At 42.2% G+C, this 16,490-nt stretch overlaps 1 protein-coding gene across 2 annotated transcripts in view; it reads right to left on the bottom strand.

The window, feature by feature from the left end:
- Positions 1 to 16,490, bottom strand: part of LOC139755121 (protein argonaute-2-like) — a 196,267-nt gene that overhangs the window by 37,106 nt on the left and 142,671 nt on the right. For both annotated transcript variants that reach the window (XM_071673262.1, XM_071673261.1), the window contains one exon: positions 1,821 to 2,005. In XM_071673262.1, coding sequence (XP_071529363.1) covers positions 1,821 to 2,005 — 185 coding nt within the window. The remainder of the gene's footprint in view (positions 1 to 1,820; positions 2,006 to 16,490) is intronic.

Raw genomic sequence — 16,490 nt, 5'->3', positions numbered from 1 at the left:
GAGAGTTGGGGTGAGAGAGTATCATTAAATTTTAGGGAGAATAAAAAGATGTTCTGGAACGAGGTAAATAAAGTGCGTAAGACAAGGGAGCAAATGGGAACTTCAGTGAAGGGCGCAAATGGGGAGGTGATAACAAGTAGTGGTGATGTGAGAAGGAGATGGAGTGAGTATTTTGAAGGTTTGTTGAATGTGTTTGATGATAGAGTGGCAGATATAGGGTGTTTTGGTCGAGGTGGTGTGCAAAGAAAGGTAAATACAATGTAAAATCAACACAAACATAAAGGGCATTATTATGACCTGTCAAGTAAGAAATCTGAAATCTACCATTTCCAAAGTCTCTGAATCCATCCTCAAATCCCATATCTTTAAATACCTCAAAAATCACAGTCCTCTCTCTTACACCAGTAAGGGTTCCATAAGCTGAGATCCACTTGTGATATTCTTTCCTACCTTTCAAATGTATGGTCATTACCCCTGAAAGATTTCAGGGAGTCACATGTAGTTGCCCTTGACATATCTAAGGCTTTGGACAGGGTGTGCCATTGGGGTTTCATCTCTATGCTCCCCTCACTTGGCTTCCCTTTCTCACTTTGCTCCTTCATATCTAGCTTCCTCTTTGGCCAATCTATCTCTGTGGTTGTTAATGGATCAGCTTGCCCCCTTTTCTATATCAACAGCGGTGTCCCTCAAGGTTCTGTCCTGTCCCCTATACTTTTTCTCCTTTTTTTCAACGATTTCCTCCCCTCCACAAATAATCCAATGCACTCATAAGCTGATGACTCAACACTGCATTCACCCACATCCTTCAGTTCTGCTCCCTCTTCTCTCACTCAACTGCATCTCAACTTGACACAGCTTCCTCAATAAACTCGACTTGGACAGGATATCTCGGTAGGGTACACAAAATCTTGTTAAGTTACATGCATCCAAGACCTAATTTTTACTTCTCTATCAAAAACTCTTCATAACTCTCGTTTCTCCTTTGATGGTTCTGTAATTTCACCTCCTGACTCAATGAACATACTTGGCATTACTACAACATCCACTTTTTCTTGGAAACCCCATACTACAGGAACAGCTAAGTCCGCCTCTAAGAAATTGGGTGTCCTGCTTAGATGTCAAAACTTCTCTTCTGAAGGGATTGCTTTGTCCTTGCATGGGGTATTGCTCTCATATTTAGGGTGGTTCTACCTCTGTATCCTTACTTGAGAGAGTTGAGTTGAAAGCGGTCCAACTTATAAACTGTCCCATGCTAACTTCCAAACTTACCCCCTTGCCCTAAGCCACAATGTTAGTTCATTTTCCATCTTCTATAGGTATGACATTGGTTTTTATTCCCCAGAGTTGGCTACCTGCGTGCTACCACCAACTGACAGACCATGCAATACTCGGCAAGCTGCTGCATCACATGATTATTGTGTGGCCATTGGCAACTTAAGGGTGGGCCGTTTTGATACCTGCTTCTTTCCCAACACGTCAAAGCTTTGGAACTTTCTAACTTCTAATCTCTTTCCCAATATCTATGACTTGGCACATTCCAAAAGGCAGGTCTTTCATTTCCTCAAAATTTTGTAAATACTTTTCCTTGTCTTTTATTTTTCCTCTTCATAATTCTCACTTTATTTGAATTAAAGCCCAACCTTGATGTGGATTTTTGTCCATGACTGGAGCCCTCAACATAAGTAAAAAAGATTAAGAGTTTTTTCTTCCTGTGATAAACAGATAATCCTCCTTCATGTAATGTCATGAAACAGAAACTGGTAAGCCCAACGTAATAGCAAGAAGCTCTTAAATCTATCATGCTCCTTCAAAGCAATTACTTTGTCATTTCCTTGAGTTCTTTAATCATCTCAGTTCGATGCTTCTGATGGCGTACTTCCACAGCATACTTGCAGGCATAACGATCCAGAGAAGCTACAACTGCAGCTAATGAAGGAGTTACTGTATCACCCGCTGGTGGGTGGTTAACATCTGCACCCATTATCATCACTGGAGCATTAAAGACCTGTAAAAAGTAATTCACAGTCAGAAAAGGGTCTGAAAATTTCCTGGCCTTGCCAATCTAATTCCACAAAGATATCAGTAGTGCCATTATCTATTCTAATTAGCTGGACACCAAATTTCTTACATGGAAGACTAGGCACATAAAAGATGAACTAAAAATGTGCATACTATACACAGGCTGTATCTATCTATATATATATATACAGCCTGTGCTGTAGTATGTGCAATCTCCAATTATGAAAATCGTCTCTGAAGCATAAAATAATGGTTAGAGCAGCCTACTTAAGGTGGAATGTTAAAGTGCTCATAAATACTGGCATCTGCATATGAACTTACATAACATTTTGTCAAACAGAGGCAGAAAACTTAACTAAGACATGAAATTTAACCAAGGGTGAATGCACGATTGTAATATGGAGTAAATACACTGAGGGTTGGAGATTACTTCCACTTTGAAAAGGAAATCAATATAGTACTAAGAAATGTTGGTTTGCGGCAGGGGTGTATGATGTCTCCATGGTTGTTTAATTGGTTTATGGATGGGGTTGTTAAGGGGGTGAATGCAAGAGTTTTGGAGAGAGGGGCAAGTATGCAGTCTGTTGTGGATGAGAGGGCTTGGGAAGTGAGTCAGCTGGTGACTGAGTTTGGTAAAGTGTGTGAAAGAAGAAAGTTAAGAGTAAATGTGAATAAGAGCAAGGTTATTAGGTACAGTAGGGTTGAGGGTCAAGTCAATTGGGAGGTAAGTTTGAATGGAGAAAAACTGGAGGAAGTAAAGTGTTTTAGATATCTGGGAGTGGATCTGGCAGCGGATGGAACCATGGAAGCGGAAATGAATCATAGGGTGGGGGAGGGGGCGAAAATCCTGGGAGCCTTGAAGAATGTGTGGAAGTCGAGAACATTATCTCAGAAAGCAAAAATGGGTATGTTTGAAGGAATAGTGGTTCCAACAAGGTTGTATGGTTGCGAGGCGTGGGCTATGGACAGAGTTGTGCACAGGAGGGTGGATGTGCTGGAAATGAGATGTTTGAGGACAATGCGTGGTGTGAGGTGGTTTGATCGGGTAAGTAATGTAAGGGTAAGAGAGATGTGTGGAAATAAAAAGAGCATGGTTGAGAGAGCAGAAGAGGGTGTTTTGAAATGGTTTGGGCACATGGAGAGAATGAGTGAGGAAAGATTGACCAAGAGGATATATGTGTCGGAGGTGGAGGGAACGAGGAGAAGTGGGAGACCAAATTGGAGGTGGAAAGATGGAGTGAAAATGATTTTGAGTGATCGGGGCCTGAACATGCAGGAGGGTGAAAGGCGGGCAAGGAACAGAGTGAATTGGATCGATGTGGTATACCGGGGTTGACATGCTGTCAGTGGATTGAATCAGGGCATGTGAAGCGTCTGGGGTAAACCATGGAAAGTTGTGTGGGGCCTGGATGTGGAAAGGGAGCTGTGGTTTCAGGCATTATTGCATGACAGCTAGAGACAGTGGGAACGAATGAGGCATTTGTTGTCTTTTCCTAGCGCTACCCCGCACATATGAGGGGGGAGGGGGATGGTATTCCATGTGTGGCGAGGTGGCGATGGAAATGAATAAAGGCAGACAGTGTGAATTGTGTGCATGGGTATATATGTATGTGTCTGTGTGTGTATATATATATGTGTACATTGAGTTGTATAGGTATGTATATTTGTGTGTGTGGACGTGTGTGTATATACATGTGCATGGGGGTGGGTTGGGCCATTTATATATATATATATATATATATATATATATATATATATATATATATATATATATATATATATATATATATATATATATATATAAATGCAATTGAGTGGGAGATGTATAAAAGAAAGAGACAGGAGGTCAAGAGAAAGGTGCAAGAGGTGAAAAAGAGGGCAAATGAGAGTTGGGGTGAGAGAGTATCATTAAATTTTAGGGAGAATAAAAAGATGTTTTGGAAGGAGGTAAATAAAGTGCGTAAGACAAGGGAACAAATGGGAACTTCAGTGAAGGGCGCAAATGAGGAGGTGATAACAAGTAGTGGTGATATGAGAAGGAGATGGAGTGAGTATTTTGAAGGTTTGTTGAATGTGTTTGATGATAGAGTGGCAGATATAGGGTGTTTTGGTTGAGGTGGTGTGCAAAGTGAAAGGGTTAGGGAAAATTATTTGGTAAACAGAGAAGAGGTACTAAAAGCTTTGCGGAAGATGAAAGCGGGCAAGGCAACAGGTTTGGATGGTATTGCAGTGGAATTTATTAAAAAAAGGGGGGTGACTGTATTATTGACTGGTTGGTGAGGTTATTTAATGTATGTATGACTCATGGTGAGGTGCCTGACGATTGGCGGAATGCGTTCATAGTGCCACTGTACAAAGGCAAAGGGGATAAGAGTGAGTGCTCAAATTACAGAGGTATAAGTGTGTTGAGTATTCCTGGTAAATTATATGGGAGGGTATTGATTGAGAGGGTGAAGGCATGTACAGAGCATCACATTGGGAAAGAGCAGTATGGTTTCAGAAGTGGTAGAGGATGTGTGGATCAGGTGTTTGCTTGGAAGAATGTATGTGAGAAATACTTAGAAAAGCAAATGGATTTGTATGTAGCATTTATGGATCTGGAGAAGGCATATGATAAGAGTTGATAGAGATGCTCTGTGGAAGGTATTAAGAATATACGGTGTGGGAGACAAGTTGTTAGAAGCAGTGAAAAGTTTTTATCGAGGATATAAGGCATGTGTACGTGTAGGAAGAGAGGAAAGTGATTGGTTCTCAGTGAATGTAGGTTTGCAGCAGGGGTGTGTGATGTCTCCATGGTTGTTTAATTTGTTTATAGATGGGGTTCTTAGGGAGGTGAATGCAAGAGTTTTGGAAAGAGGGGCAAGTATGCAGTTTGTTGTGGATGAGAGAGCTTGGGTAATGAGTCAGTTGCTGTTCGCTGATGATACAGTGCTGGTGGCTGATTCATGTGAGAAACTGCAGAAGCTGGTGACTGAGTTTGGTAAAGTGTGTGAAAGAAGAAAGTTAAGAGTAAATGTGAATAAGAGCAAGGTTATTAGGTACAGTAGGGTTGAGGGTCAAGTCAATTGGGAGGTAAGTTTGAATGGAGAAAAACTGGAGGAAGTAAAGTGTTTTAGATATCTGGGAGTGGATCTGGCAGCGGATGGAACCATGGAAGCGGAAGTGGATCATAGGGTGGGGGAGGGGGCGAAAATCCTGGGAGCCTTGAAGAATGTGTGGAAGTCAAGAACATTATCTCGGAAAGCAAAAATGGGTATGTTTGAAGGAATAGTGGTTCCAACAATGTTGTATGGTTGCGAGGCGTGGGCTATGGATAGAGTTGTGCGCAGGAGGATGGATGTGCTGGAAATGAGATGTTTGAGGACAATGTGTGGTGTGAGGTGGTTTGATCGAGTAAGTAACGTAAGGGTAAGAGAGATGTGTGGAAATAAAAAGAGTGTGGTTGAGAGAGCAGAAGAGGGTGTTTTGAAATGGTTCGGGCACATGGAGAGAATGAGTGAGGAAAGATTGACCAAGAGGATATATGTGTCGGAGGTGGAGGGAACGAGGAGAAGAGGGAGACCAAATTGGAGGTGGAAAGATGGAGTGAAAAAGATTTTGTGTGATCGGGGCCTGAACATGCAGGAGGGTGAAAGGAGGGCAAGGAATAGAGTGATTGGAGCGATATGGTATACCGGGGTTGACGTGCTGTCAGTGGATTGAATCAAGGCATGTGAAGCGTCTGGGGTAAACCATGGAAAGCTGTGTAGGTATGTATATTTGCGTGTGTGGACGTATGTATATACATGTGTATGGGGGTGGGTTGGGCCATTTCTTTCGTCTGTTTCCTTGCGCTACCTCGCAAACGCGGGAGACAGCGACAAAGCGAAGAAAAAAAAAAAAATATATATATATATATGTATATATATATGTATACCAATTATTCCCTCACATATATATCCCTGGGGATAGGGGAGAAAGAATACTTCCCACGTATTCCCTGCGTGTCGTAGAAGGCGACTAAAAGGGAAGGGAGCGGGGGGCTGGAAATCCTCCCCTCTCGTTTTTTTTTTTTCCCCCCCCAAAAGAAGGAACAGAGAAGAGGGCCAGGTGAGGATATTCCCTCAGAGGCCCAGTCCTCTGTTCTTGACGCTACCTTGCTATCGCGGGAAATGGCGAATAGTATGGAAAAAAAAAAAAAAAAAAAAAATATATATATATATATATATATATATATATATATATATATATATATATATATATATATACTTATATATATATATATATACTTATATATATATATATATATATATATATATATATATATATATATATATATATATATATATATATAGTGCATAGTGCCATTGTACAAAGGCAAAGGGGATAAGAGTGAGTGCTCAAATTACAGAGGTATAAGTTTGTTGAGTATTCCTGGTAAATTATATGGGAGGGTATTGATTGAGAGGGTGAAGGCATGTACAGAGCATCAGATTGGGGAAGAGCAGTGCGGTTTCAGAAGTGGTAGAGGATGTGTGGATCAGGTGTTTGCTTTGAAGAATGTATGTGAGAAATACTTAGAAAAGCAAATGGATTTGTATGTAGCATTTATGGATCTGGAGAAGCCATATGATAGAGTTGATAGAGATGCTCTGTGGAAGGTATTAAGAATATATGGTGTGGGAGGCAAGTTGTTAGAAGCAGTGAAAAGTTTTTATCGAGGATGTAAGGCATGTGTACGTGTAGGAAGAGAGGAAAGTGATTGGTTCTCAGTGAATGTAGGTTTGCGGCAGGGGTGTGTGATGTCTCCATGGTTGTTTAATTTGTTTATGGATGGGGTTGTTAGGGAGGTAAATGCAAGAGTCCTGGAAAGAGGGGCAAGTATGAAGTCTGTTGGGGATGAGAGAGCTTGGGAAGTGAGTCAGTTGTTGTTCGCTGATGATACAGCGCTGGTGGCTGATTCATGTGAGAAACTGCAGAAGCTGGTGACTGAGTTTGGTAAAGTGTGTGGAAGAAGAAAGTTAAGAGTAAATGTGAATAAGAGCAAGGTTATTAGGTACAGTAGGGTTGAGGGTCAAGTCAATTGGGAGGTGAGTTTGAATGGAGAAAAACTGGAGGAAGTGAAGTGTTTTAGATATCTGGGAGTGGATCTGTCAGCGGATGGAACCATGGAAGCGGAAGTGGATCATAGGGTGGGGGAGGGGGCGAAAATCCTGGGAGCCTTGAAAAATGTGTGGAAGTCGAGAACATTATCTCGGAAAGCAAAAATGGGTATGTTTGAAGGAATAGTGGTTCCAACAATGTTGTATGGTTGCGGGGCGTGGGCTATGGATAGAGTTGTGCGCAGGAGGATGGATGTGCTGGAAATGAGATGTTTGAGGACAATGTGTGGTGTGAGGTGGTTTGATCGAGTAAGTAACGTAAGGGTAAGAGAGATGTGTGGAAATAAAAAGAGCGTGGTTGAGAGAGCAGAAGAGGGTGTTTTGAAATGGTTTGGGCACATGGAGAGAATGAGTGAGGAAAGATTGACCAAGAGGATATATGTGTCGGAGGTGGAGGGAACGAGGAGAAGAGGGAGACCAAATTGGAGGTGGAAAGATGGAGTGAAAAAGATTTTGTGTGATTGGGGCCTGAACATGCAGGAGGGTGAAAGGAGGGCAAGGAATAGAGTGAATTGGAGCAATGTGGTATACAGGGGTTGACGTGCTGTCAGTGGATTGAATCAAGGCATGTGAAGCGTCTGGGGTAAACCATGGAAAGCTGTGTAGGTATGTATATTTGCGTGTGTGGACGTGTGTATGTACATGTGTATGGGGGGGGGGGGTTGGGCCATTTCTTTCGTCTGTTTCCTTGCGCTACCTCGCAAACGCGGGAGACAGCGACAAAGTAAAAAAAAAAAAAAAAAAAAAAATATATATATATATATATATATATATATATATTTTTCTTTCTTTCAAACTATTCGCCATTTCCCGCATTAGCGAGGTAGCGTTAATAACAGAGGACTGGGCCTTTGAGGGAATACCCTCACCTGGCCCAATTCTCTGTTCCTTCTTTTTTTTTTGGGGGGGGGGGGGGGGACGAGAGGGGAGGATTTCCAGCCCCCCGCTCCCTCCCCTTTTAGTCGCCTTCTACGACACGCAGGGAATACGTGGGAAGTATTCTTAATCCCCTATCCCCAGGGATAATATATATATATATATATATATATATATATATATATATATATATATTTCTTTTTTTTTTTTTTTTTTTTTTTATACTTTGTCGCTGTCTCCCGCGTTTGCGAGGTAGCGCAAGGAAACAGACGAAAGAAATGGCCCAACCCCCCCATACACATGTACATACACACGTCCACACACACAAATATACATACCTACACAGCTTTCCATGCCTTGATTCAATCCACTGACAGCACGTCAACCCCTGTATACCACATCTCTCCAATTCACTCTATTCCTTGCCCTCCTTTCACCCTCCTGCATGTTCAGGCCCCGATCACACAAAATCTTTTTCACTCCATCTTTCCACCTCCAATTTGGTCTCCCTCTTCTCCTCGTTCCCTCCACCTCCGACACATATATCCTCTTGGTCAATCTTTCCTCACTCATTCTCTCCATGTGCCCAAACCATTTTAAAACACCCTCTTCTGCTCTCTCAACCACGCTCTTTTTATTTCCACACATCTCTCTTACCCTTACGTTACTTACTCGATCAAACCACCTCACACCACACATTGTCCTCAAACATCTCATTTCCAGCACATCCATCCTCCTGCGCACAACTCTATCCATAGCCCACGCCTCGCAACCATACAACATTGTTGGAACTACTATTCCTTCAAACATACCCATTTTTGCTTTCCGGGATAATGTTCTCGACTTCCACACATTTTTCAAGGCTCCCAAAATTTTCGCCCCCTCCCCCACCCTATGATCCACTTCCGCTTCCATGGTTCCATCCGCTGACAGATCCACTCCCAGATATCTAAAACACTTCACTTCCTCCAGTTTTTCACCATTCAAACTCACCTCCCAATTGACTTGACCCTCAACCCTACTGTACCTAATAACCTTGCTCTTATTCACATTTACTCTTAACTTTCTTCTTCCACACACTTTACCAAACTCCGTCACCAGCTTCTGCAGTTTCTCACATGAATCCGCCACCAGCGCTGTATCATATATATATATATATATATATATATATATATATATATATATGGTGGAATGCTTGCATAGTGCCATTGTACAAAGGCAAAGGGGATGAGAGTGAGTGCTCAAATTACAGAGGTATACGCTTGTTGATTATTCCTGGTAAATTATATAGGTGGGTATTGATTGAGAGGGTGAAGGCATGTACAGAGCATCAGATTGTGGAAGAGCAGTGTGGTTTCAGAAGTGGTAAAGGATGTGTGGATCAGGTGTTTGCTTTAAAGAATGTATTCGAGAAATGCTTAGAAAAACAAATGGATTTGTATGTAGCATTTATGGATCTGGAGAAGGCATATGATAGAGTTGATAGAGATGTTCTGTGGAAGGTATTAAGAATATATGGTGTGGGAGGCAAGTTGTTAGAAGCAGTGAAAAGTTTTTATCGAGGATGTAAGGCATGTGTATGTGTAGGAAGAGAGAAAAGTGATTGGTTCTCAGTGAAAGTAGGTTTGCGGCAGGGGCGTGTGATGTCTCCATGGTTGTTTAATTTGTTTATGGATGGGGTTGTTAGGGAGGTGAATGGAAGAGTTTTGGAAAGAGGGGCAAGTATGCAGTCTGTTGTGGATGAGAGAGCTTGGGAAGTGAGTCAGTTGTTGTTTGCTGATGATACAGCGCTGGTGGCTGATTCATGTGAGAAACTGCAGAAGCTGGTGACTGAGTTTGGTAAAGTGTGTGAAGGAAGAAAGTTGAGAGTAAATGTGAATAAGAGCAAGGTTATTAGGTACAGTAGGGTTGAGGGTCAAGTCAATTGGGAAGTAAGTTTGAATGGAGAAAAACTGAAGGAAGTGAAGTGTTTTAGATATCTGGGAGTGGATTTGGCAGCCGATGGAACCATGGAAGCGGAAGTGAATCATAGGGTGGGGGAGGGGGCAAAAATTCTGGGGGCCTTGAAGAATGTGTGGAAGTCGAGAACATTATCTCAGAAAGCAAAAATGGGTATGTTTCAAGGAATAGTGGCTCCAACAATGTTGTATGGTTGCGAGGCGTGGGCTATGGATAGAGTTGTGCGCAGGAGGGTGGATGTGTTGGAAATGAGATATTTGAGGACAATGTGTGGTGTGAGGTGGTTTGATGGAGTAAGTAATAATAGGGTAAGAGAGGTGTGTGGTAATAAAAAGAGTGTGGTTGAGAGAGCAGAAGAGGGCGTTTTGAAATGGTTCGGTCACATGGATAGAATGAGTGAGGAAAGATTGACCAAGAGGATATATGTGTCAGAGGTGGAGGGAACGAGAAGAAGTGGGAGACCAAATTGGAGGTGGAAAGATGGAGTGAAAAAGATTTTGAGTGATTGGGGCCTGAACATGCAGGAGGGTGAAAGACGTGCAAGGAATAGAGTGAATTGGAACGATGTGGTATACCGAGGTTGACGTGCTGTCAATGGATTGAACCAGGGCATGTGAAGCGTCTGGGGTAAACCATGGAAAGTTCTGTGGGGCCTGGATGTGGAAAGGGAGCTCTGGTTTCGGTGCATTATTACATGACAGCTATAGACTTGAGTGTAAACGAATGTGGCCTCTGTTGTCTTTTCCTAGAGCTACCTCACACACGAGGGGGTTGTTATTCCATGTGTGGCGACTAAAAGGGGAGGGAGCGTGGGGCTGGAAATCCTCCCCTCTTTTTTTTTTTTTTTATTTTCCAAAAGAAGGAACAGAGAAGGGGGCCAGGTGAGGATATTCCCTCAAAGGCCCAGTCCTCTGTTCTTAATGCTACCTCGCTAACGCGGGAAATGGCAAATAGTTTGAAAGAAAGAAAGAAAGTATGAATTATGTACATGTGTATATATGTATATGTCTGTGTGTGTATATTTATGTATACATTGAGATGTATAGGTATGTATATTTGCGTGTGTGGATGTGTATGTATATACATGTGTATGTGGGTGGGTTGGGCCATTCTTTCGTCTGTTTCCTTGCGCTACCTCACTAACGCGGGAGAGAGTGACAAAGCAAAATAATAATAATAATAATATACATATTTTATATTATATATATTTTATTATACTTTGTCGCTGTCTCCCGCGTTTGCGAGGTAGCGCAAGGAAACAGACGAAAGAAATGGCCCAACCCCCCCATACACATGTATATACATACGTCCACACACGCAAATATACATACCTACACAGCTTTCTATGGTTTACCCCAGACGCTTCACATGCCTTGATTCAATCCACTGACAGCACGTCAACCCCGGTATACCACATCGCTCCAATTCACTCTATTTCTTGCCCTCCTTTCACCCTCCTGCATGTTCAGGCCTCAATCACACAAAATCTTTTTCACTCCATCTTTCCACCTCCAATTTGGTCTCCCTCTTCTCCTCGTTCCCTCCACCTCCGACACATATATCCTCTTGGTCAATCTTTCCTCACTCATTCTCTCCATGTGCCCAAACCACTTCAAAACACCCTCTTCTGCTCTCTCAACCACGCTCTTTTTATTTCCACACATCTCTCTTACCCTTACGTTACTCACTCGATCAAACCACCTCACACCACACATTGTCCTCAAACATCTCATTTCCAGCACATCCATCCTCCTGCGCACAACTCTATCCATAGCCCACGCCTCGCAACCATACAACATTGTTGGAACCACTATTCCTTCAAACATACCCATTTTTGCTTTCCGAGATAATGTTCTCGACTTCCACACATTCTTCAAGGCCCCCAGAATTTTCGCCCCCTCCCCCACCCTATGATCCACTTCCGCTTCCATGGTTCCATCCGCTGCCAGATCCACTCCCAGATATCTAAAACACTTCACTTCCTCCAGTTTTTCTCCATTCAAACTCACCTCCCAACTGACTTGACCCTCAACCCTACTGTACCTAATAACCTTGCTCTTATTCACATTTACTCTTAACTTTCTTCTTTCACACACTTTACCAAACTCAGTCACCAGCTTCTGCAGTTTCTCACATGAATCAGCCACCAGCGCTGTATCATCAGCGAACAACAACTGACTCACTTCCCAAGCTCTCTCATCCCCAACAGACTTCATACTTGCCCCTCTTTCCAAAACTCTTGCATTTACCTCCCTAACAACCCCGTCCATAAACAAATTAAACAACCATGGAGACTTCACACACCCCTGCCGCAAACCTACATTCACTGAGAACCAATCACTTTCCTCTCTTCCTACACGTACACATGCCTTACATCCTCGATAAAAACTTTTCACTGCTTCTAACAACTTTCCTCCCACACCATATATTCTTAATACCTTCCACAGAGCATCTCTATCATATATATTCTTTTAACTTTCTAAAATGGGAAACAGAAGAAGGAGTCACGCGGGGAGTGCTCATCCTCCTCGAAGGCTCAGATTGGGGTGTCTAAATGTGTGTGGATGTAACCAAGATGTGACAAAAAGGAGAGATAGGTAGTATGTTTGAGGAAAGGAACCTGGATGTTTTGGCTCTGAGTGAAACGAAGCTCAAGGGTAAAGGGGAAGAGTGGTTTGGGAATGTCTTGGGAGTAAAGTCAGGGGTTAGTGAGAGGACAAGAGCAAGGGAAGGAGTAGCAGTACTCCTGAAACAGGAGTTGTGGGAGTATGTGATAGAATGTAAGAAAGTAAATTCTAGATTAATATGGGTAAAACTGAAAGTTGATGGAGAGAGATGGGTGATTATTGGTGCATATGCACCTGGGCATGAGAAGAAAGATCATGAGAGGCAAGTGTTTTGGGAGCAGCTGAATGAGCGTGTTAGTGGTTTTGATGCATGAGACCGGGTTATAGTGATGGATGATTTGAATGCAAAGGTGAGTAATGTGGCAGTTGAAGGAATAATTGGTATACATGGGGTGTTCAGTGTTGTAAATGGAAATGGTGAAGAGCTTGTAGATTTATGTGCTGAAAAAGGACAGATGATTGGGAATATCTGGTTTAAAAAGCGAGATATACATAAGTATACGTATGTAAGTATGAGAGATGGCCAGAGAGCGTTATTGGATTACGTGTTAATTGACAGGCGTGCGAAAGAGAGACTTTTGGATGTTAATGTGCTGAGAGGTGCAACTGGAGGGATGTCTGATCATTATCTTGTGGAGGCTAAGGTGAAGATTTGTATGGGTTTTCAGAAAAGAAGAGTGATGTTGGGGTGAAGAGGGTGGTGAGAGTAAGTGAGCTTGGGAAGGAGACTTGTGTGAGGAAGTACCAGGAGAGACTGAGTACAGAATGGAAAAAGGTGAGAACAATGGAAGTAAGGGGAGTGGGGGAGGAATGGGATGTATTTAGGGAATCAGTGATGGATTGCGCAAAAGATGCTTGTGGCATGAGAAGAGTGGGAGGTGGGTTGATTAGAAAGGGTAGTGAGTGGTGGGATGACGAAGTAAGATTATTAGTGAAAGAGAAGAGAGAGGCATTTGGACGATTTTTGCAGGGAAAAAATGCAATTGAGTGGGAGATGTATAAAAGAAAGAGACAGGAGGTCAAGAGAAAGGTGCAAGAGGTGAAAAAGAGGGCAAATGTGAGTTGGAGTGAGAGAGTATCATTAAATTTTAGGGAGAATAAAAAGATGTTCTGGAAAGAGTTAAATAAAGTGCGTAAGACAAGGGAGCAAATGGGAACTTCAGTGAAGGGCACAAATGGGGAGGTGATAACAAGTAGTGGTGATGTGAGAAGGAGATGGAGTGAGTATTTTGAAGGTTTGTTGAATGTGTTAGATGATAGAGTGGCAGATATAGGGTGTTTTGGTTGAGGTGCTGTGCAAAGTGAGAGGGTTAGGGAAAATGATTTGGTAAACATAGAAGAGGTAGTAAAAGCTTTGCGGAAGATGAAAGCCGGCAAGGCAGCAGGTTTGGATGGTATTGCAGTGGAATTTATTAAAAAAGGGGGTGACTGTATTATTGACTGGTTGGTAAGGTTATTTAATGTATGTATGACTCATGGTGAGGTGCCTGAGGAATGGCGGAATGCATGCATAGTGCCACTGTACAAAGGCAAAGGGGATAAGAGTGAGTGCTCAAATTAAAGAGGTATAAGTTTGTTGAGTATTCCTGGTAAATTATATGGGAGGGTATTGATTGAGAGGGTGAAGGCATGTACAGAGCATCAGATTGGGGAAGAGCAGTGTAGTTTCAAAAGTGGTAGAGGAGGTGTGGATCAGGTGTTTGCTTTGAAGAATGTATGTGAGAAACACTTAGAAAAGCAAATGGATTTGTATGTAGCATTTATGGATCTGGAGAAGGCATATGATAGAGTTGATAGAGATGCTCTGTGGCAGGTATTAAGAATATATGGTGTGGGTGGCAAGTTGTTAGAATCAGTGAAAAGTTTTTATCGAGGATGTAAGGCATGTGTACATGTAGGAAGAGAGGAGAGTGATTGGTTCTCAGTGAATCTAGGTTTGCGGCAGGGGTGTGTGATGTCTCCATGGTTGTTTAGTTTGTTTATGGATGGGGTTGTTAGGGAGGTGAATGCAAGAGTTTTGGAAAGAGGGGCAAGTATGAAGTCTGTTGTGGATGAGAGAGCTTGGGAAGTGAGTCAGTTGTTGTTCGCTGATGATACAGCGATGGTGGCTGATTCATGTGAGAAACTGCAGAAGCTGGTGAATGAGTTTGATAAAGTGTGTGAAAGAAGAAAGTTAAGAGTAAATGTGAATAAGAGCAAGGTTATTAGGTACAGTAGGGTTGAGGGTCAAGTCAATTGGGAGGTAAGTTTGAATGGAGAAAAACTGGAGGAAGTAAAGTGTTTTAGATATCTGGGAGTGGATCTGGCAGCGGATGGAACCATGGAAGTGGAAGTGGATCATAGGGTGGGGGAGGGGCGAAAATCCTGGGAGCCTTAAAGAATGTGTGGAAGTCGAGAACAGTATCTCAGAAAGCAAAAATGGGTATGTTTGAAGGAATAGTGGTTCCAACAATGTTGTATGGTTGCGAGGCGTGGGCTATGGATAGAGTTGTGTGCAGGAGGGTGGATGTGCTGGAAATGAGATGTCTGAGGACAATGTGTGGTGTGAGGTGGTTTGATCGAGTAAGTAACGTAAGGGTAAGAGAGATGTGTGGAAATAAAAAGAGCGTGGTTGAGAGAGCAGAAGAGGGCGTTTTGAAATGGTTTGGGCACATGGAGAGAATGAGTGAGGAAAGATTGACCAAGAGGATATATGTGTCGGAGGTGGAGGGAACGAGGAGAAGTGGGAGACCAAATTGGAGGTGGAAAGATGGAGTGAAAAAGATTTTGTGTGATTGGGGCCTGAACATGCAGGAGGCTGAAAGGAGGGCAAGGAATAGAGTGAATTGGATCGATGTGGTATACCTGGGTTGACGTGCTGTCAGTGGATTGAATCAGGGCATGTGAAGCATCTGGGGTAAACCATGGAAAGCTGTGTAGGTATGTATATTTGCGTGTGTGGACGTGTATGTATATACATGTGTATGGGGGTGGGTTGGGCCATTTCTTTCGTCTGTTTCCTTGCGCTACCTCGCAAACGCGGGAGACAGCGACAAAGCAAAAAAAAACATATATTTCTATATATGTATGTATACGTTAAAATGTATAGGTACGTATGTATATGTGCGTGTGTGGATGTGTATGTATATACATGTGTATGTGGGTGGGTTGGGCCTTTCTTTTATCTGTTTCCCTGCGCTACCTAGCTAATGCAGGAGACAGTGAGAAAGTATAATAAATAAAATAAATAATAAACATTTACACCAATGCTTTTCTCGGAAGTTACAATTTCCATTATGCATTGTTTAAATTGGCCATCTTCCACCAAATCATGACTCTCAGATTATCTTTTATTATGAGGGTTAATCCTCCCATTCCTTTGCCTACTCTATCCTTTCTTGCAATTATGTACCTCTCTGGGCAGAATAGGTAAGAGCTTACATCCTTAACAAGCTTAATTGTCATGACTAATAACATCTGGTGCAATTTCCCTTAAATAATCCTTGATTTACAGGTCTTTACAACTTCCTAAATTAATCAATCAACATTTAAATACTTTACTTTTAGTATGACAGTAATATTGCCTAACATTTTATGCCCTCTCTAGCAGAGTTCTTCCAACCTTCTGTCATGTGTGGCATCTCCAGTTTTTTTTTTAGATGGTAATCACTTTTCCCCTCTCTCTTCCTTTGATCTGTCATAATTCATGAATATCTCACAGAATTCCACCATACCTTTAAGATTCTTAGCTTTTCCTAGTCTGATGACTCAAAGTAAAACAATGACAATACTTTCATCTTGCTTATACCTACCAATTCTTCACCTTTCACTGGTGGAAATCACATCTGGCATTCCCAAAGCCTTCAATCTTTTAATAAGCATTTCCTCC

Source organism: Panulirus ornatus, chromosome 18, assembly GCF_036320965.1.
Source record: "Panulirus ornatus isolate Po-2019 chromosome 18, ASM3632096v1, whole genome shotgun sequence".
Lineage (NCBI taxonomy): Eukaryota > Metazoa > Arthropoda > Malacostraca > Decapoda > Palinuridae > Panulirus > Panulirus ornatus.
Note: the sequence above shows the minus strand (reverse complement) of the source record. Positions and strands in the feature narration are given on the sequence as shown.